The sequence below is a fragment of the Nycticebus coucang genome, chromosome 8 (genome assembly GCF_027406575.1).
Source record: "Nycticebus coucang isolate mNycCou1 chromosome 8, mNycCou1.pri, whole genome shotgun sequence".
In the NCBI taxonomy this organism is placed as follows: domain Eukaryota; kingdom Metazoa; phylum Chordata; class Mammalia; order Primates; family Lorisidae; genus Nycticebus; species Nycticebus coucang.
In genome coordinates this window covers 106525089-106547921 of record NC_069787.1, presented here as the reverse complement: position 1 = coordinate 106547921, position 22833 = coordinate 106525089, and the positions used below count along the sequence as shown (strand labels likewise).

The following is a 22833-nucleotide window of genomic DNA, read 5'->3' as shown; positions in this document are numbered from 1 at the left end:
CCTACCTCAAAACGCAGTAGCTTAAAACAGTACATTTGTTTGTTATATTATCTCACAGATCCTATTAGTCAAGAATGCAAATATAACTACATCTTTTGGCTCAGAGTCTCTAATAAAGCTTCAACCAGGGTGTTCACAGGGCTGTAGTCTCATCTGAAAACTTGACTGGGGAAAGATCCACAGCCAGGCTTATGTACATAGTTGATGGCAGACACAGTTCCTCATAGGCTGGTGGCCACCAGAAGTCTCTGTTGGTTCCTTGGTCCATGGGCCTCTCCGTGAAGTAGCTCACAACATGGCAGCTGGCTTCATCAGAGTCAAGGAGAAGGCGAAAGAGGCAAGGCAAAGGGAGCCAGGCACCTTTTATAAACTCATCTTGGAAATGGCATCCCACTACTTCTGTGGTATTCTATTCATTAGAAGCCCTTACTCAAGGGGAAAGGATTAAAGGTGCCTACAGGAAGATCATTGGGAACCACTGTAAAAGCTGCCTTGTACCAGCATACTGCCACCTCCTTTCTCCTCTCCCTTGTCAGGGTCACCAGCAGCATCTCTTTACCCTTTTCATCAACAGCAGCACAGCCACAGAAATTATTTATTAAATACTTCTTATGCATAGATACTTTCTACATATAACTCATCTGTCCTCCCTACAACCTTATAAGAGTAAGTAATATTATCCCCACCTTGCAGATGAGGAAGCTGTGGCTCAGAGAGGGGCTGTGATTTTCCCTTGGTCTCACAGCCAGTAAGAGGTAGAACTAGCAGTCAGACCCAAGCCCACCTCCAGGAGAGCTCTCCACCACCTCCAGGAGGCAGCATCTCAGAGGCAGGAGAGCCATATCTGCCAGCCTGCCCTGGAGCCCAGGCTAGGTCCTTCTCACCCTTAACCTTACCACAGTGCTGAAAGCAACAAGTGGAGAGACCAGAGGATGGGCTGAGCCCTTTCAAAATACTTGGGCTCAGCCTGTTATAAAGGATAACAGGTGAAATCAGAATACATTCTGTAAATTTGATGTAGTCCTATAACAATATTGATTTCCTGATTTTAATCATCATTTTTTAATTGTGAAAGAAAATGTCTTTGTTCTTAGAAAATACATACTGAAGTATTTAGAGGTAAGGTGGTATCATATCTATAACTTACAAACATTTTAGAAAAAATAGTTACAGGTGTATACAGGTGTGTGCATATGCAGAAAGAATAAATGATAAAGCAAATTTCGTAAAATGTTACCATTTGGGTAATCAGGGTGAAAAGTATATAAAATTCTTTGTATAAAGTTTGCAACTTTTATTCAATGTCTGAAATTATTTCAAAATAAAAGTTTTTAAAAGTGCTGGTCTACTCTGGGACTTGGTGAGATCTATTTGGATATCCGAGGTGATATTATGGGAGGCCCACAGACTTCCTTTTGGTTCCAGGGTGACCCACCAGAGCGCAGGGAGAGTGTGGAGGTTAAAAACAGAACATAAGCTCTGGGGTCAGGCAGCCAGGGTTCTTATCCTGGCCCAGCAGCTTCTAAGGTCCCTGAGCTATGTGAGTAACCCGCTCAGGGTTGTTAAAAAGGATTTGGCAAGAGAAGATGTATACCTTGGTGTAGCACTTGGCATAGTTCCTGGCCCATAGTGAGCCTCCGTAAGTGTTACTATTTTTATTGCCTCCTTGGTAATCTTACAAGTGAGGAGTAATGCCTTGTGTGTGGTTTAGAGATACTGATCTGAACAACTGTTTTGGTGCCAGCTCCCTGAATTGAGTTTTTTTGCTATAAAGGCAGGGTGGCCACTGCTGTGGGTGTGGATGTCCCTGACAAGATGAAGAGCCGAATCCCTGTGGTGCTCCTGGCCTGTGGCTCCTTCAATCCTATCACCAACATGCACCTGCGCTTGTTTGAGGTGGCCAGAGATCACCTACACCAAACAGGTTGGTCAGGGGGCCCCAAGTCCAACAGAAGAACTGGTGGGTTGGGCCTCACGGGGCTTTGCAGACTGCTGTCATCATCACGAGTATTAAAATGGCTCAGTATAACTGGTGGCATACATTTTCTCCATCATATTCAGAGGGCTGATGTCCTATGGTCTTATGACACGTACAGGTAATATCCATGGCCATTGAGTTGGACACATCTCAGGGCCTCATGTTGTCCAGGAATGTGAAAAATACACCAGGCACTTAATAGAACCTTTGCCTCAGAAGGTCTTCCCTGGCGCTCCCAACATTTACCTACATAGCCAGATGAATAGGCAGCATGTCCCTTGGAAAACTTCTGATGCTTTTTAATGTCTAAGAAAATGTTCAATGTGGCAGTTTTGACATGAAATACATCTTAGATTATTAGAAAGTAACAGTCTATGGCATTTCCAATATAGATGGCTTGATTTTGCCAAGAATATTTAATTAGCTGGTAATATATAATCTGGGAATGTTTTATCCCCTTTACTTTCTATTTCATTATTAAGGGAGTAAAATGGCATTTGATATCTATTAAGATAATTTCTAAAGAATATAAGTCATTTATATGTGACATTATTTACTTATGTATTTATGTGTGTCTTGTGTATTCATATGTGTATTTTGTATTTTTGTATTTTTCGATAAGTGTAAGGGTAGTGTATTCACACCACAATCAATTCATATTTACTTTAAATATAGCAAAATGTATTTGATTAACATGTAAATCATTTCTTCAAGTAAATCATGTACAAGTTTTACTTTATTTTCAAGAAAATGGCTTAATTTGCAAAGCATTTTTATTGAAAAGTGAAAACAGGTGTCAATCATAGTAAATAAATAGCTCTTACAAAGGAGTAAAAAAAGTCAAGCAATTCTGTTAAAACTAGTCAGTGAACATCAGTAGGCAGTATACCAAAGGAGAAATAATAAGTGGCCAATAAACTTAGGGAAAGATGCTCAAAATCACTATCAATGAAAGTGCAAATAAAAATATGATAAACTACCACAAGGTTAAAAGCACCATGAGGGCAGCTGCTGTGGCTGCTTGAACATCACAGAATTGCCACCATCTGTCACTGGGCTTATAGTTGGTGCTCAATAAATATCTGTTACAGGAGTAGTTTTAGCTACAAGATTGGCAAAGATTAAAAATTGATAAAATTCAATGCTGGCAGAATAAAAAGGGAAATAGATACACTGATGTACTTGTTGTGATAGAACAAATGATAAAACATTTTTGGAGGACAATTTGGCGTTCTTGGACAAAAAAAATTTACAGTCTATATCCACACCCATAATGAGGAGGAAAATCATTCTATATAAACCAAACCCAGAGCTTATGCAGATGTTAGAATAAATAAAGATGTTAGAATTATTTCAGTTAAAAAGCTGAAAACAATTAGAATTGGATGCCATGTATTCAAGTTAAATAAAGACATGGATAATATAAAAAAAGACCGAAATCAAACCTCATGAGTTGAAGACTACAATGTGTGAGATGAAAATACTCTGGATAGGGACAGCGCCTGTGGCTCAAAGGAGTAGGGCGCCAGCCCCATATGCTGGAGGTGGTGGATTCAAACCCAGCCCCAGCCAAAAACTGCAAAAAAAAAAATAATAATAATACTCTAGATGGAATTAACATATTAGACATTGCAGAAGAAAAGATTAGTGAATGTGAAGATATAACAATAGGAACTATCTAAAATGAAATACAGGAAAAAAGAGAATTTTAAAAATAAAGATTACCAGTGAAATGTAAGATAACTTGCAGCAGTTTAATATACTTGTAAGTAGAACCCCAGAAGGAGAAAACAAAAAAGGAACTAAAAAGTATATGAAAAAATAATGACTAAAATTTTTCCAAATTTTATGAAAATAAACACAAATAAAACAAACTTTTGAGCATAAGAAAGGAAAAAATTCCAAGGTATATGATAATCAAATTTCCCGAAACTAGTAATAAAGTGAAAATCTTAAAAGTAGCCACAGAAAAACAAAAATAAGGATGACAGCAGATAATCTTGTTACTGAATTCATCAAAAGGGAACTCAGTGGGATAACATCATTAAAGAACCGAAAGAATAAACTGTCAAACTACAATTCTATCTTCATTCTCTATCTAGCAAAAATATCTTTCAAAAACAAAAGCAAAGACATTTTCAGATGCACAAAAGCTGAAAGAACTCAACTCCAGCAAACCTATGGTATAAAAATGCAAAATTCCTTCAGGCAGAAGGAAAATGATACCAAATAGAAATAATAGATCTATACAAAGGAAAGCAGAGCATCAGAAATGGTAACCACGTGGGGTAACTGGATAATATTTTTTACTTATTATTTAACTTTCTTTAAAAGATAACTGACAGTTTAAACAAAATAATATCTTATGGGATTTATAACTTACGTAGCAGTAAAAATATATGACAACAGTCACATAAAGGTTGAAGGGATGAAATAGAAGAATACTATACATAAAGTAGTTTAATACTACTTGCATGTAGACTGTGATTAGTTAAAGGTATATAGTTTAAAACTTAATGCAACTGCTAAAATAAGAAAGCAAACAGGTATAGTTAATAAGCATACAAAGGAATTAAAACAGAATCAGAATGTACTCAGTTAATTCAAGAGAAGGGAGAAAGAGGACAAGAGGAACAAGAAATAGACAAATAGAAAGCAAATAATATGAGACTCAAACTAAACTTTATCAATGATCACATTAAATATAAATAGCCTAGTGACTTCTATAAAAGGAAGATGGTTAGATCCAATATAATAAGCAAGACTCAACTATATATAAGAAACATACTTTAAATATAAAGACACAAATAGGTTAAAAGTAAGAGAACAGAAAACTATCCCATGCTGACACCAGTTAAATGAAAGCTGGAATGGCTGTACTATTATCAGAGAAAGTAGGTTTCAAAGGAAAGAATTTTACCCGGGATAAAAAAAGGTTATTTCATAATTACAAAAGGGTCAATTCTTTAAGCAGAAGTAATCCTAAACCTTTTTACACTTAATAATAGAACTTCAAAATAAATAGGAAGCAAAATCTTATAGAAATGCAAGGAGAAAAAGACAAATCCACAATTATAGTAAGCTATTTCAGTGATCTCACAAATCAGTAGAATAAGCACACTGAAAATACGGATATAGAAGATTTGAACAGCACTGTCGACCAAGTTGACGTAATTGACATATAGACCACTCTGCCACACATTAGCAGAATACATATTCTTTTCAAGATCACGCAGAACATTTACCAATATCTTGAACCACAAAAGAAGTGTTAATAAATAGAGGATTGAATCCACACAAAGTCTATTCTCTGACCATAATGGAATTAAATTAGAAATCAGTAACAGAAAGATCTCTGGAAGATCCCCACATATGGAAATGAAATAACATACTTCTAAAAACCTGTGGTTCACAAAAAGAAATCAAAATGGAAATTAGAAAACATTTTAAACTGCATGAAAATGAAAATACTATATAAAAAATTTAGGACACCAATAAAGCAGTACTTAGGAGGAATCTTATAGTACTAAGTATTACATTAGAAAAAATGTCTCATATCAATGATTTCAACTTCTACCATAAGAAACTAGGAGTAGATGAATTACCAAATAAACAGAAGAAAGGATATACAATCATATGCCATACAACATTTCAGTCAACGACAGACCGTGTGTACACACATATACAATGGCAGTCCCCATAAAATTGTAACCAAGCTGAAAGATTTCTATTGTCTAGTGACGTCATAGTATTGTAGTACAAAGCGTTACTCATGTGTTTGAGGTGATCCTGGTGTAAACCTACTGTGCTGTTAGTCAATAAAAGTATAGTACATATAATTATGTACAGTGTATAATACTTGATAATGATAATAAATGACAATGTTACTGGCTTATGTATATTAACTGTGCTATACTTATCATTATTTGAGAGTGTATTCCTTCTACTTAATAAAAATAATAGTTAACTGGAAAACAGCCTCAGGCAGTTCCTTCAGAAAGTCTTCCAACAGAAGGCATTGTTTTTGTAGGAGACAACTGCTCTGTGCATGTTACTACACAAAGACCTTTCAGTGGTACAAGGTGTTGAGATGGGAGATAATAGTATTGATGATCTTGACCTTGTAAAGGCCTAGGCTAATATGTGTGTTTATGTGTTAGTTTTTAACAAAATTTAAAAAATTAAAATATAAAATTTGTTTTAAATAAATCTTATATAACAAGGATATAAAGAAAAAATATTTTTGTATTGCTGTACAAGGTGTGCATTAAGCTAATATTACAAAAGAGGCAATGGTTTTTAAAAATGGCAAGTTTATAAAGCAAAAAGAGTTATAGTAAGCTAAGGTTAATTTATTAGAGAAGAAAGAAAAATATTTTATACACATTTAGTGTAGCCTGATGCACAGTGTTTATAAAGTCTACAGTAGTGCATGGTGATATATCTGATAAAGAACTTATGTTAAGAATATAATAATAGAACCCAGAGACAAGATGGCTGACTGAAGCCAGCTTTCCACAGAGGCTCCCATCCAGAAGGAGAGTTAAAGGACAGAAATTTAGCAAGTAACCTGGTGGATTTGAGCAGCACCAAGAGAGAAGATTAAAGAATGCACATCAACCCCGCTGAGGTGAGCTGCGACCCCAAGGATATAAACAAAAGGTACAAAATCAATCACCAAGCGGACGAGAGTCCCCTCCCCCATGAGAACGGCTCAGAGTGCCCCACAAACAAACGAGCAGAGTTCAAAGGTCCTCCCACTACACTCCAAGGGAGAGACCCTCTAAAAACTGGACCTACCTCCCCTAATAGGGTGCCAGGCCTTCTCCTGCCAGGCAGAAAACTATATAAAACTGTATATATTTTCTACCTGCAACTCTGAGCTCCCAGCACTCCCCTCCACTCTCACTCTGAGGTCTGGAGGCCTGTCCCCCAGGAGTCCAGATTCTTGGGTAATTTCTCAAGGGTTGTGGACAGGGCCTAAACTGCAGCTGGTCAGTGCTGACTCTGGGGCATGGGAGTGAGGAGAGGATGGTTGGCTGAGACAGAACCACACCATAGCAGCAGTGCCCTGAGGCACAGAGCAGCAGGTATATTTTGGTAAAAATAGGGCTCATTCCCGGATATTCTGAAGCCACACCCCCTGTCACCCTGGGCAACCAGAAGAGGCCTGGCATCTACTCTACCACACAACAGATCTGGGTCGGAAACACAGGCCCCGTGAGTAAAGGGTTTGCCTGGTGCGGTACCAGCCTGGATGGAGCGTGGGGACTAGAAACGCACTCGCAGAGCTGGGAAGTTCCCAGGGCGGGGCTGACCCAGAGGACTGCTTTACTGACCCAAAGACGCACCGGCCCTCAGGAGATCGTCAGACTATAGACAAAGGAAGACAGGAGGCTAGAACTGACAGGTAACTGAATATAAACCTGCAGGAGCAAAGACAGGGCCTGAGGCGCAGGCTCTGGGAACTCAAAACAGCTTCTCTTCTGCAGGGGAATTTAGCAGGGACAGAAACAAATTCCCACAAAGTTGTTCTGTTCTGTTCTGTCAGTAACATCAATCACGGGCGGGGCTAGAACTGAGTGAACACCCCCCAGCCTCCATCAAGCGCCCAACGTTGTCAGGCCTCTCCTTCCCCTGCTAGATAGAGGCAGAGCGCAGCGGCCTGGCTGAGCAGAAATAGATTTCCTTGTGATTCAGGCAGGTGCAAACCCCTGGAGTATCTATTCACTACAGGCAACTGGGTCAAAGCCCTGCGGGACTATCAGTGACTGGGTGTGACAGAGGTGCAAGGTGGGGAAGGAGGCATCAAACTTCCCAGACTGATCTATTTGCTGGGTGGGTCCTCCTGACTCCACAGAGCACTGGAGCAAGCCATATCAGAGTGGTCACCAGACCCCTGCGATCCAGTTGCCAGAGACCTTTCAAACTCTCCCACCTGACACAGATGCTGACTGAGACAATTGATTTGGACCTTTTAAATTGAGCCAATCACCCAAGTACTATTCAGGTGGTGCCCTGGGTGTGTGGTTGTAGGAAGGTTTGATTTTCCTTTTACAATTGTTGCCTGTGGGGGGCGGGGTGACTTAATTGCTGGTATTTCTCCACACCTGAGAGTTCAACCCAGAGTAACTGTTTCACTAGGGTCGAACAGAGACCAGCTGAAAACAAGACAGAACCACTTAGCCCCACCACACTAAACAGGTCACCAGTTTCTCAGGCCATAGCACTGTATGGGTCCTTGACAAAGCTCCAGGGGAAAAAATCAAACAGTGAAAAACAATCATGGGGTGGAATCAGCGGAAAAACTCTGGTAACATAACCAGAATAGATCAACCCCCCCAAGGAAAGATATGGCAGATGTAACTGAAGATCCCATTCATAAACAGCTGGCCAAGATGTCAGAAATCGAATTCAGAATGTGGATTGCAAACAAGATTAATAAAATGAAGGAAAAATTGGGATTAGAAATTCGAGCAGCAATTCAAAAGTCGGAATTAGAAATTCGAGGAGAAATTCAAAAGTTGTCTCAAGAATTTAACAAATTTAAAGACAAACCCACCAAAGATTTGGATGCACTGAAGCAAGAATTTGCAGCCCTCAAAGATCTGAAAAATATAGTAGAATCCCTCAGTAACAGAGTGGAGCAAGCAGAAGAAAGGATTTCTGACATTGAAGACAAAGCCTTTGAATGCTCCCAAACTCTCAAAGAGGAAGAGAAATGGAGAGCTAAAATGGATCATTCTCTCAGAGAGCTCTGGGATAATTCAAAGAAGGCTAATATGCGCCTCATTGGAATCCCTGAAAGTGATGAAGTGGCCTTGCTAGGCACAGAGGCCCTTCTCTATGAAATTATGAAAGAATTTTCCAGACATGCCAAGAGATTCTGAAATTCAGATAGCAGACAGTTTCAGAACCCCAGCATGACTCAATCCCAATAAGACATCCCCCAGGCATATCATAATTAACTTCACTAAAGTTAATATGAAGGAGAAAATTCTGAAAGCAGCCAGATGTAAGAAATCCATTACCTACAAAGGGAAGAATATTAGAATGACTGCAGATCTTTCTGCTGAAACCTTTCAAGCCAAAAGAGGGTGGTCATCGACTTTTAATCTCGTAAAGCAAAATAACTTTCAACCCCAGATCCTGTAAGCAGCTAAACTGAGCTTCATTTATGATGAAGAAATTAAATATTTTAAAGACATTCATATGTTGAAGAAATTTGCCATAACTAAACCAGCTCTTCAGGATATTCTCAGACCTATCCTCCATAATGACCAGCCCAATCCTCTACCACAAAAGTAAACTCACTCAGAAACTTTTGATCAAACTCCAACTTCCACAGTGGCGAAAGGATTAAAAATGTCCACTGGACTTTCAAAAAACTCGATACCCAAAATTTTACCAGACTTATCAATATTCTCCATTAATGTGAACGTTTTAAACTGTCCTCTAAAGAGGCACAGGTTAGCTGACTGGATACAAAAACTCAGGCCAGATATTTGTTGCATATAAGAGTCACATCTTACCTTAAAAGATAAATATAGACTCAGGGTGAAAGGATGATCATCCATATTTCAGGCAAATGGTAATCAGAAAAAAACAGGTGTTGCAATTTTATTTGCAGATACAATAGGCTTTAAACCAACAAAAGTAAGGAAGGATAAGAATGGTCACTTCATATTTGTTAAGGGTAATACTCAACATGATAAGATTTCAATTATTAATATCTATGCACCCAACCAGAATGCACCTCAGTTTTTAAGAGAAACTCTTAACAGACATAAGCAACTTGATTTCCTCCAGCTCCATAATAGTTGGAGATTTCAACACCCCTTTTGCAGTGTTGGATCAATCCTCCAATAAGAAGCTGAGCAAAGAAATTTTAGATTTAAACCTAACCATCCAACACTTGGATTTTAGCAGACATCTACAGAACATTTCATCCCAACAAAAGTGAATACACATACTTCTCATCTGCCCATGGAACATACTCCAAAATCGATCACATCTTAGGTCACAAGTCTAACCTCAGTCAATTGAAAGGAATAGAAATTATTCCTTGCATCTTCTCAGACCACCATGGAATAAAAGTTGAACTCAGTAACAACAGGAACCTGCATACTCATACAAAAACATGGAAGTTAAATAACTTTATGCTGAATGTAAGCTGGGTCATAGATGAGATTAAGAAGGAAATTGACAAATTTTTTGAACAAAACAACAATGAAGACACGAATTATCAGAACCTCTGGGATACTGCAAAGGCAGTCCTATGACGGAAATTTATAGCACTGCAAGCCTTCCTCATGAGACCAGAAAGAGAGGAAGTTAACAACTTAATGGGACATCTCAAGCAACGGGAAAAAGAAGAACATTCCAACCCCAAACCCAGTAGAAGAAAAGAAATAACCAAAATTAGAGCAGAATTAAATCAAATTGAAAACAAAAGAATTATACAACAGATCAATAAATCAAAAAGGCAGTTTTTTGTTGTTGAAGTTTGGCCAAGGCCGGGTTCGAACCTGCCACCTCCAGTATATGGGGCCAGCGCCCTACTCACTAAGCCAGATGCCGCCAAAAAGTTGGCTTTTTCAAAGGGTCAATAAAATAGATAAACCTTTCGCTAACATAACCAGGAAAAAAAGAGTAAAATCTCTAATCTCATCAATCAGAACCAAAAAAGACAAAATAAAAACAGACTCCTCAGAAATCCAAAAAATCCTTAATGAATATTACAAGAAACTTTATTTTCAGAAATATGAAAATCTGAAGGAAATTGACCAATACTTGGAAGCACGTCACCTTCCCAGACTTAGCCAGAATCAAGTGGAAATGTTAAACAGGCCCATATCAAGTTCTGAAATAGCATCAACCATACAAAACCTCCCTAAAAAGAAAAGCCCGGGACCAGATGGCATCATGTCAGAATTCTACCAAACCTTTAAAGAGGAATTGGTACCTATTTTATTCAACCTGTTCCAAAATGTAGAAAAAGAAGGAAGACTACCCAACATGTTCTATGAAGCAAACATCACCCTGATCCCCAAACCAGGAAAAGACCCAACAAGAAAAGAAAATTATAGACCAATATCACTAATGAATATAGATGCAAAAATATTCAACAAGATCCTAACAAACAGAATCCAGCAACACATCAAACAAATTATACATCACGACCAAGTCGGTTTTATCCCAGGGTCTCAAGGCTGGTTCAATATACGTAAATCTATAAGTATAATTCAGCACATAAACAAATTAAAAAACAAAGACCATATGATTGTCTCAATTGATGCAGAAAAAGCTTTTGATAATATCCAGCATCCCTTCATGAACAGAACACTTAAGAAAATTGGTATAGACGGGACATTTCTTAAACTGATAGACGCCATCTACAGCAAACCCACAGCCAATATCGTATTGAATGGAGTTAAATTGAAATCATTTGTACTCAGATCAGGAACCAGACAAGGCTGCCCATTGTCTCCACTGCTCTTTAACATTGTAATGGAAGTTTTAGCCATCACAATTAGGGAAGAAAAGGTGATCAAAGGTATCCATATAGGGTCAGAAGAGATCAAACTTTTACTCTTCGCAGATGATATGACTGTATATCTGGAAAACACCAGGGATTCTACTATAAAACTCTTAGAAGTGATCAAGGAATACAGCAGCATCTCAGGTTACAAAATTAACATTCATAAATCAGTAGCCTTTATATATACCAACAATAGTCAAGCTGAAAAAACAGTTAAGGACTCTATTCTGTTCACAGTAGTGCCAAAGAAGATGAAATATTTGGGAGTTTATCTAACAAAGGACGTGTAAGATCTCTATAAAGAGAACTATGGAACTCTAAGAAAAGAAATAGCTGAAAATTTTTTTTTTTTTTTTTTTTGTAGAGACAGAGTCTCACTGTACCGCCCTCGGGTAGAGTGCCGTGGCGTCACACGGCTCACAGCAACCTCTAACTCTTGGGTTTACGCGATTCTCTTGCCTCAGCCTCCCGAGCAGCTGGGACTACAGGCGCCCGCCACAACGCCCGGCTATTTTTTTTGTTGCAGTTTGGCTGGGGCTGGGTTTGAACCCGCCACCTTCGGCATATGGGGCCGGCGCCCTACTCACTGAGCCACAGGCGCCACCTAATAGCTGAAAATGTTAACAAATGGAAAAACATACCATGCTCATGGCTGGGAATAATCAACATTGTTAAAATGTCCGTACTACCCAAAGCAATATACAATTTTAATGCCATCCCTTTCAAAGCTCCATTGTCATACTTTAAAGATCTTGAAAAAATAATACTTTGTTTTATATGGAATCAGAAAAAAACTCAAATAGCCAACACATTACTCAGAAATAAAAACAAAGCAGGAGGAATCATGCTACCAGACCTCAGACTATACAACAAATCGATAGTGATCTAAACAGCATGGTACTGGCACAAAAACAGAGAAGTAGATGTCTGGAACACAATAGAGAACCAAGAGATGAATCCAACTACTAATGGTTATTTGATCTTTGATAAGCCAATTAAAAACATTCAGTGGGGAAAAGATTCCCTATTTAACAAATGGTGCTGGGTAAACTGGCTGGCAACCTGTAGAAGACTGAAACTAGACTCACACCTTTCACCATTAACTAAGATAGACTCTCACTGGATAAAAGATGTAACTTAAGACATGAAACTATAAAAATACTAAAACAGAGTGCAGGGAAAACCCTTGAAGAAATTGGTCTGGGCGAGTATTTTATGAGGAGGACCCCCCGGGCAATTGAAGCAGCTTCAAAAATATACTACTGGGACCTGATCAAACTAAAAAGCTTCTGCACAGCTAAGAACACAGTAAGTAAAGCAAACAAACAGCCATCAGAAGGGAGAAGATATTTGCAGGTTATGTTTCCGACAAAGGTTTAATAACCAGAATTCACAGAGAACTCAGATGTATAAGCAAGAAAAGAACAAATGATCTCATTGCAGGCTGGGCAAGGGAATGAAGAGAAACTTCTCTGAAGAAGACAGGCACGTGGCCTACAGACATGAAAAAATGCTCATCATCTTTAATCATCAGAGAAATGCAAATTAAATGATATCTACTTTGAGATATCATCTAACTACAGTAAGATTAGCCTATATCACAAAATCCCAAGACCAGAGATGTTGGCGTGGATGTAGAGAAAAGGGAACACTTCTGCACTGCTGGTGGGAATGTAAATTAATACATTCCTTTTGGAAAGATGTTTGGAGAACACTTAGAGATCTAAAAATAGATCTGCCATTCAATCCTATAATTCCTCTACTAGGCATATACCTAGAAAACCAAAAATCACATCATAACAAAGATATTTGTACCAGAATGTTTATTTCAGCCCAATTCATAATTGCTAAGTCATGGAAAAAGCCCAAGTGCCCATCGATCCACAAATAGATTAATAAATTGTGGTATATGTACACCATGGAATATTATGCAGCCTTAAAGAAAGATGGAGACTTTACCTCTTTCATGTTTACATGGATGGAGCTGGAACATATTCTTCTTAGTAAAGTATCTCAAGAATGGAAGAAAAAGTATCCAAGGTGCTCAGCCCTACTATGAAACTAATTTATGGCTTTCATATGAAAGCTATAACCCAGTTATAACCTAAGAATAGAGGGAAGGGGGAAAGGAAGGGGAGGGAGGGGGAGGGGGGCGGAGGAAGGGTGATTGGTGGGATTACACCTGTGGTGCATCTTACAAGGGTACATGTGAAACTTAGTAAATGTAGAATATGAATGTCTTAACTAAGAAAATGCCAGGAAGGCTATGTTAACCAGTGTGATGAAAATGTGTCAAACAGTCTATAAAACCAGTGCATGGTGCCAAATGATCACATTAATGTACACAGCTATGATTTAATAAAAAAAAAATTAAAAATAAAAAAAAGAATATAATAATAACCCAGTAAACTGAGCCAAATATTTGAACACGCTCTTCACCAAAGAGATATAGAGATGACAAATAAGTACATGAAAACATGTGCTCACTGGCTTAAGGGAAATGCAGATTAAGTAATGTGATATTACTTGTACCCCTGTTATTAAAAGAATGACTAAAACAAAAGACTGACCATTCCAAGTATGGCGAAGGAGTTGGAGTGCTGGGAATTGTCATACACTACTGGTGGTGATGTAAATGGTGCAGTGGCTGTGCAAGACAGCCTGAAGTTTCTTAAAGATTAAATGCACACCTACTACATGATTCAGCCATTCTGATCCTAGACTCTTACCAAAGAGAAGTGAAAACTTATGTTTATGCAAAAACTTGTGCCTGAATATTCAGAGTAGCTTTAAATATTGCGGCCTCAAACTGTTAACAAGCCAAACATCCATAAACACGTGAATTCTTAAATAGATGGTGGGTTATCCTTACAGTGGAATAGTACTCAGGGATAAAAAGGAATGAACCAACAATAGAAACAAATCTCAGTGTAATTATGCTGAGTAAAAGAAGTCAGACCAAAAACAGCATATGTTGTATGTATTCCATTTACATGAAATTCTAGAAAGTGCAACTTAACTGACATTGCCAACAAACAGATAAGGAGCTGGAGCTGGGGGGGCAGGGGAGCAGCATAGGCCAGAAGGGAAGTGGGAACTTTGGAGGCAGCTTGTTACTCTCACCATCTTGCTTGTCATGGATGTATACATACGTTAAGCCTCAGCAAATCATACCCTTTCGATATGTGCAGTTCATTACATATTGGTCATTCCTCAGTAAAAATATTAAACTGAAAAAAAGACTCTATCAGGTTGTTTCGGTTATATATAAAATGCAACAAATTTGTTTGTTTGTTTGTTTGTTTGTTTGAGGCAGAGTCTTACTCTGTTGCCCGGGTAGAGGGCCGTGGTGTCATAGCTCACAACAACCTCAAACTCTTGGCCTTGAGCAATCCTCTTGCCTCAGCCTCCTGAGCAGCTGAGACTATAGATGCCAGCCACAATGCCTGGCTAGTTCTTCTAGTTTTAGTAGAGACTGGGTCTTGATCTTGCTCTTGCTCAGGCTTGTCTCAAACTCCTGAGCTCAAGCAATCCACTCACCTCAGCTTCCCAGAGTGGTAGGATTACAGGTGTGAGCCACTGCACCTCGCCCAAAATGCAATAAATTCTTTAGGACAGCATGATTTGTTCAACAGATGAATAGCAAGAATGAGTATTTGGAAACTGTTTACAGATTTAAGAGACATACCCTGTTTCCCCGAAAATAAGACAGTGTCCTATATTAAGTTTTGCTCCCAAAGATGTGCTAGGTCTTATTTTCAGGGGACATCTTATCTTTCCTGTCAGTAGGTCTTATTTTGGGAGGATGTCTTACGTTCAAGGAAACGGGGTAGAAACCAAATACCATGTCTGGACTTCATTTGAATCCTAATTCAGTCAAATCAACTATAAAATTTGAAGACTGACTGGGTATTAATTAGATAGTATTAAAGAATTATTGTTTAATTTTTAAGGTGAATATGGTATTGCTGTTGTGTTAAAATAAAACATGTCTTACTTATCTCTTAGGAAAAATTTTCTACTGTTGGTCTCACAGGAGGAAAAGGGCTGTACTCACTCTGTATCATAAAATAGTGTGCAGAATCATGCTAAACTTATTTTCAGAGTGTGTAACTTCTCTTTGGCCTGATATAAACATCTGCTGGACTCTTTGCCACTGGGTGGCTTTTCCTGTCAGCCTTGACTCATCAGAAAAGCCCCTGGCTTTGTGGCTTGTCTGTGTTGTGAGGGTTATCAACAGGTAGGGCTGTGCTCTGCGTTGCCCATCAGACAGCTCCATCTCTACACTGTGCTGGGGATGAAAGACACTGGATGTTCTTACAGGCTTTCCTTTAGCCTTCAGAGTAGGCTTTGGCAAGGCCCAGTGAGATTTCAGAGAGTACTCCTGGTCCCAAAGATTGTGGTAACCACAGAATGCGTAGAGAATTGACCGTATTGGATATACTATGTGTTACATGTTTATATTATACATGATTTCTATCACTTGGAATATTAATAGGTAGAAGGGCCTTGGTCACATATGACCTCAGTCACCCTCTTCATTTTTAGTCCTCTCTTTACAGAAAGTACTGGTCATTTTTGAAAGTCCAGAATGGACTCGTCTGTCTATATCTTTGAATGTTGTACATTGGGTCGTGACCTTTCAATACTCCATAGATGTTTCCTGTATCTTCTCCAGGCCAGGCACTGTTGCTGGAAATAGAGTTGATTAAGTTACACCCCCTGCCCAGAAGGAGTGCCCAGCGTGTGTGGTGAGAGACTTGCTGCATGGTAGCAGGTGACTGTGGCAGGTGCAGAGGAGAGGCATCTTCCCCCTGGGGCTTGGAGGAGGTGACAGCCAAGACTTGAAGAATGTAAAAGATTTAGCCAGGCACAGTTTAGGAGGCAGCATAGGCAAAAAAAAAAAAAAAAAAGCAGCATTGATAAAACACAGAGACAGACGAGAATCCTATTTTCCTATTTCAATGTGTGCAATATGGTCAATAGTACATAGTACATAGTGTATCCAATAGTATCCAGTAGTAAATAGTATATCCAATATGGTCAATCTGGTCAATATTGGTAAGGTAGGGAGGACCCAGTTGGGAGATGGGGACTTTCTTACCATTGTGAGGGGTTATGTGGTATGATTTTTCCTTCTCTGCACAGTCAAATATCATATACTCCTACCCTCAGCCCCAGACACAGGCCACAGCCTCCTATAGCCGGTAGGTCTGTGCACTGCAACATAAGCCAACCCATTGTCTTTCCAGTGACAGATACTTAAACAATTCCTTTACTCTCCATCTGAATCAACTCACAATTAAGACTGAATGAAAATTGGGCCCCAGTTTTTCTTTTCTCATGAAGGAAACTAAATCTCACTTCTGTTGGTATGTTTTCACTAAAACAACTCACAATTTTAATTCAATATTGCATGCATATAAATTGAATTAAGCAAGCTTAAGCAATTTGTTTAGTATCATTAAATAGAATTTAATGGTGTCTTCCTTGTTTGCTGCCATAGCTCTAACTTCTCTTTTGCTTTGAACTCTCTCCCCTTTCACAAGCATCGCTTCACTCTATAATCATCCTTCCTTCCTTTATTTCTTCCTTTGTCTTGCGAGATAACAACATAATCTTAAAAACTTAGAGGCACTATAACATATCTAAACTTTTATCTAATTTTAGTCTTGTGATAACATACCTCTTTATAATGAAAAAGGTATACATTAGATGAAAAGAAGTCTACATTTATAGATTTTTTTCATTGTTGATAATATACAAAATTACACATGCTCAGGGGATAAAATGTTGAGCCCAGCTATTTTTTCACACTCCTTTACTTGAAAGAATGTTGGAGAATAAGATATGGGTCCGTGTGAATGTGTGCTGTCTGTGGATTCTCTGTACTCTACAGGGTGGGCTTTTAATCATAGGTACACCCTTGCCTCACGTCACATGCTATGTGGACTCATGGGGGATTCACAAACGCTTGATGGATGTATTTATGTAGTGAGTGTGGGTGGTTTTTAAAAAGTTAGTTTATGACTTTTGTTCTTATTTTACTGATTTTTGACAGACATGATTCAGTCCAACATATGACTAGTTAAATAGCTCCAGACATACCTACAGCATTCATTGATGACATTAGGAATTTCAGCCTGCATTGCTCTTAAGATGTTGGATATATTCCCAGTTGTAAATGGTTGTTATCCTAACATGTAAATAAATTTCCCAGCAAACTTCCTAATGGAGGTTAAATTAAATTTAAATTCTGTTTTCTATTCTTTCCAGGGGTCCTCAAACAGCGGCCCACGGGCCACATGAAGTGGTGTGATTGTATTTGTTTCCATTTTGTTTTTTTACTTCAAAATAAGATATGTGCAGTGTGCATAGGAATTTGTTCATAGTTTTTTTTTTTAAACTATAGTCCGGCACTCCAATGGTCTGAGGGACAGTGAATTGGCCCCCTGTTCAAAAAGTTTGAGGACCCCTGCGTTATTTCTAGTCAACATAATTTGGCTATTGGCCTAACTCTATTGGCTACTTTTATTTTTACCATAATTTGTCAGTTTAATTGCTACTTATCATTTAACAACTATTTAGCTCCTGTTCATTGTATTTAACAAAAAGTTGTATCATCCTTGCTGTTTACCAGGTAGTGTTCTAAGTTCATTAGCTGAACTCATTTAATCTTCATAACAACCCTGCAAGGTGGGTAGTTATTCTGCCTGTCTTACGGATGAGGAAGCTAAGGCTAAGACTCAGGGGATTAATAACAGCCGGTCTGCCTCGGAGCCCACGCTCATAACCACCAAGCCGTGCTGCCTCCACGCAGTCAGTAAATCTCTCCCTGAGTGACTGTCTGTGGTGGGTGCTGTGCTAGATGCAAGGACACGTGGGAACGCAAGCAGCCCCGTGCTCCTGGACAGGACGGACACTAATTGAATCCCACAGAGGCAAAAATACCAAAGTGACATACGCCACTACGGGGATGTTCCCAATGCCTTCGCTGTGGACAGTGTGGCAGTCTGACACAGACAGAGTATCCCAGGAAGGCATTTTTGAGAGTGTTAAGGACTAAAGTGGAGAAGAACAATGAGGCACTTCTTGGGTTAAAAGCCAGGTTGGCTGGGGCCAGGGGATACAGGGAAAGAGCATTCTTGGCACAAGAAAGTAATGTGAAAAGGGCCTGTGGTAGACGAGAAACTGGCCACTGGTGGGGCCTGGGGAGCAGAGAGCAAAGGGAAATGCCGCAGGAGTAAGGCAAGAAAGAGGGAAAGGGACAGACCTTAACAGCCTTGCAGGCCTTTGGCAAGGAAATTAATTTTTATCCCTAGAGCTGTGAAAGGATGAGGATATTTGCCTTCCTCTCTGCTCTCCCTACGTCTTTCCTCCCTCCCTCCCTCCTTCTCTCCCCTTCACCCCCTCCTAATAGTTCCCAGCACGCAGACACCCCCTACCAAACCCTGGCTCACGGCCCAGCTAAGCGCAGCTCTGTCCTGGTCGCTCCTGAGCCCTGGGATCCTCCTCTCTATTTACGCTTTCCTTTAGATCCCACTACCCACAAAAGAAATAACCACAGAATGGTGAGGAACTTCAGTTGGGACACTGCTCCTCTCACGACCATGGTGTCACGGAAAGAGGTCGCTGGCTGTGGAGTCAACCTTGGTGTCAGATTCACCCTCCAGCTACATGACCAGGAGCAGTTTGCTCCACCCCGTTAGCATGAGTTTCCCCAGTTGTAAATTAGGAATAATATCTCCTAATCTTACAGGGTATTTATTATAAGGCTTAAATAAGAGGATGTGCATAAACGGTCTAGTCTGAGCAACGCGTTCAGTGTGCGTTTAGTCTCTCCTCTGGCATCCCGAGTGGGCCCTAACTCAACGCTGGCTTAAAGCATCTCCCATTCTTGTGGCCAAGACCAGACAGTTAACATAATAATCTCATATCTACGCATGGAAGGGAGAAACCACAAAACGGTTTCTCCTGTTTTCTTTTAGCCCGTTCTTGAAACTTTATGATGTTATTTCCTAATGATCCTGCCCCACATGCTTGTGGCATCACAGATTAAATTGCATCGTAAAGATAACAACCCAGTCCAAAGCCCTGTCCTCCCCCTACCACCCTTGGACAACCTTGAGGAGGGGAAAGGGATTTTATGGCTCTACGTTTTTCCTCTCAGTGACTTGCATTTTAAATTGAAGCATATTTATTGTAATATCATTTCTACCAGCAACTTCCTGTGTTAAATAAAAATGTCTGATCGGGGTCTGGTATAATGCACGTCACCTTTGCTACCTCTGTAATTTTAATTTTAATTCTTGATTACACAGTGAATGTGGAGAGAATTAAATGCATTACGATAAGGTGGTTCAGTACAATCTGAGATAAGGGGGAAATTAAGCTGTAATAATTCCATTTAAGGCAGCGACAGCCTCAGTTCTGGGTTTTCTGGGCCTCAGGAGATACCATGAGAGCTTGAGTAAATATTATATAAGCTCAGCATGTTACTTTCATCTTGGAATCACATGGACATTTATTAATCAAACAGTGATTTTAATATATATTCATGGGCAGTTCTCCAGCCTAAGCTGAAAAACTGTTCATTTTCCCATTACTAGTTCAAAAGATTTTTCTGGAGAAGATAAATTTAAGAATGTTAAATTACCTCAGCAATTGTTTGGGGCCAAGATAATTTTTTCCCTATTGTGTGAGGCTTTAAGGATTTGAGGTTAAACTTGTTACATTCAAAAGGAGGAGATTTTCTGGTTTAATAACAAACCAGCATTTTCCCTTTCCTTGTATGTCTGCCTTGAAATGTGGCTTAAATGAAACTGATCTCAAATGGATCTGGGAGGAGGCAGTGTCCGTACTCTAGCAACAGCAGCATTTTCAGGTGAGAGTGCTTTATGTGGAGACCCTCAGACCCCTCGAGGCCCCTGTAATCTGGACTTTACTGCCTCGCCGCTGCTGCTGCTGCTGAAAACAGCCAGTGCCCTTGTCATCTGGCCATGGGGTGGTTCTGCTCCCGAGCAGACCGTGCTGTCACTGCTCCTTGCTACTGCCATGCCCGGCATTCAGGCCCAACTCCTAACTCCCCGTGGAGACAGCTCAGGGTTAACAGGCCTCAGCCAGTAGCCATCTCTGTCTTCTACATGGGAAGTGACAATCATTCAGAGCCAGGAACCAGCATTTGGCTTCTTGGCTAAACAGATCATAAAGAGAGCCTTCAGAAAACCCAGAATGATGTCAGATAAAACAGCCAGTGAAGTAAAATTCCCAACAGCACAAAGGGCATTAATTAAAATGAATTGAATAGATGTATCTGAATAAAATATTCCTAAAGATGAGATTGTCAAGACAGAGTTAGGCCTCAGTGAAATTTATGTTGCTGATAATTATAGAGAAAGTAAATCTTAAAGGACAAGATCATTTAAGAATAGATTTTATAAATGAATGAGCCTGGTTGCTTACAAGAGGTGGACGGGAATGGAGTACAAAGAATGAGGGGATGGCCAGGGGGTAGGAGCTGAGAGGAGGAAAGAGAGCCATCCCTGAGGATACTTATTTTTATAGTTCTGACTCAGAACCGTGGAATCACATGCCAGAAAAAACTAAATATACAATTAAAGTCAACCAGGACAGAGGGAACCCAAGATGAAGTAAAAACAGTAATAAATGAACCTATTTTTTTTGCAAATGAATACATAATCACACTGAAGGTAGTAGGAAAGGAAAGAGCTTAACCTCAGTAACAGAAAACAGCGTTATGACCAATGACTGGGTAGACAAGACTAAGTACAAAAAAAAAAAGCATCTGCTAAGTACCGTTCTCAGTTAGTAAATTTGTTTTCCACTAGAGTAGGGGTGAGCAATCTTGAATCTACTAGATGTAAATACTAGGATTGAGCAATTAGGTAAATTATTGTGGATGATAGATTCAGGTTTCTTGCAACTGAACAAAGGAATTACAAATAAAGGAGAAGCTAGAATTAAACTCTTTGGTGTTGCACTAGAATCGGAGGCTTCAGTATAAACACAATTTTTAATATATCCATAGAGTGATAGTTTTAGAAATAAATACAGAGAGGAGTGTATATACATGTGTAAAGATATAGTTTATACATGTTTATGTATATAATTTTTTACATATATATAAAACTTCTTAGCTCTGTCCTCTCAGAGGCACTTGACACCATGAAACCCCCAGTCCCAATGGGTACATGAAACTAGTCCCTTGGTTTCTATGCCATTCTTCCAAGAAAGAAACAAGACTTCTTGGAGAAATGGTTGATTCTAGGGATAGGGCAAGGATAGAAGGAGATAAAAAGAAGCAAGGAGTGCTTAGTAAATGATGGGAGCATGGCAAAAAGGCACAGGAGTCAACTTAAAGGAGATACTCTAAGGAGCAAAATAAACAATGATAATATATTACAATCCATAGAATAAATACCCATAAGTCCATAAAACTTACGATAAAAATATGTGATTGAATAAGTAAGTGTAGGAGAAAGGGGAGTTCTTCCTTACAGTAGAACTCTACTACTGTAGAAGGAATGTCAGAAATAGAAAAATCACCATTTCTCAGACATCACTCCAATAATTATCGTAGACCAGATTCATCAATGGATGCTAAAAATAGTGGGGAAAGTATGATGGGAAACAGGCCATTGGGCATAGTCCCAAAGCATTTTCTCATGAGCTACTCACTATAGATACACAAGGGAGAACAATAACTTCACTGTAGAGAAATTTGTCAGATACCACCTGAACCAAGTATCGATGTTAATGTCACCAGAATCAAGATGAATCAAAATCATGTGCCCCTAATAGGATGCACTGAGAAGGGGGGACAGCATCACTTCTCACGTGTAATGTGAGATCCTGGACTGGACCTGAGACCAGAAAGGGGGCCTTCTGGAACAATAACAAAGAGTAATGAGGCCTCAAGATTAGTGAATAGTGTTGGATTAATGTTAATTTACTGGGTTAGGCCAGTGACCCCCATGGTTATGCAAGATATTAACATTAGCAGAAGGTAAATGAACGATATATAGGCATCCTTTGTATTATCTTTGCAACTTTTTAAATCTAAAAGTATTTCAAAATAAAAAATTAAAGGAAAATATGTAGAATTACAAAGTAAGCAAGTCATGTTAAAATCATTATCTAAATAGTTGAGTAAATTTGTTATAGCAAAGAAAAACTTTATCACATGAAATTGGAATAATAGTAATAATATTACAGGTGAGTGACTCCTTACCTTTTAGGAGTTACATATCCTGTTATTTAATCTCCAAAATAATCTCATAATGTTGGCATTATT

At 39.1% G+C, this 22833-nt stretch overlaps 1 protein-coding gene across 5 annotated transcripts in view; it reads left to right on the top strand.

Annotated features, from left to right (window-relative positions):
* Nucleotides 1-22833, top strand: part of NMNAT3 (nicotinamide nucleotide adenylyltransferase 3) — a 106500-nt gene that overhangs the window by 51490 nt on the left and 32177 nt on the right. For 3 of the 5 annotated variants that reach the window (XM_053599444.1, XM_053599440.1, XM_053599442.1), the window contains one exon: nt 1775-1924. The exons of the other annotated variants lie outside the window; for them this stretch is intronic. In XM_053599444.1, the coding sequence (XP_053455419.1) occupies nt 1775-1924 (150 nt within the window). The remainder of the gene's footprint in view (nt 1-1774; nt 1925-22833) is intronic. 5 annotated transcript variants of the gene reach the window in all.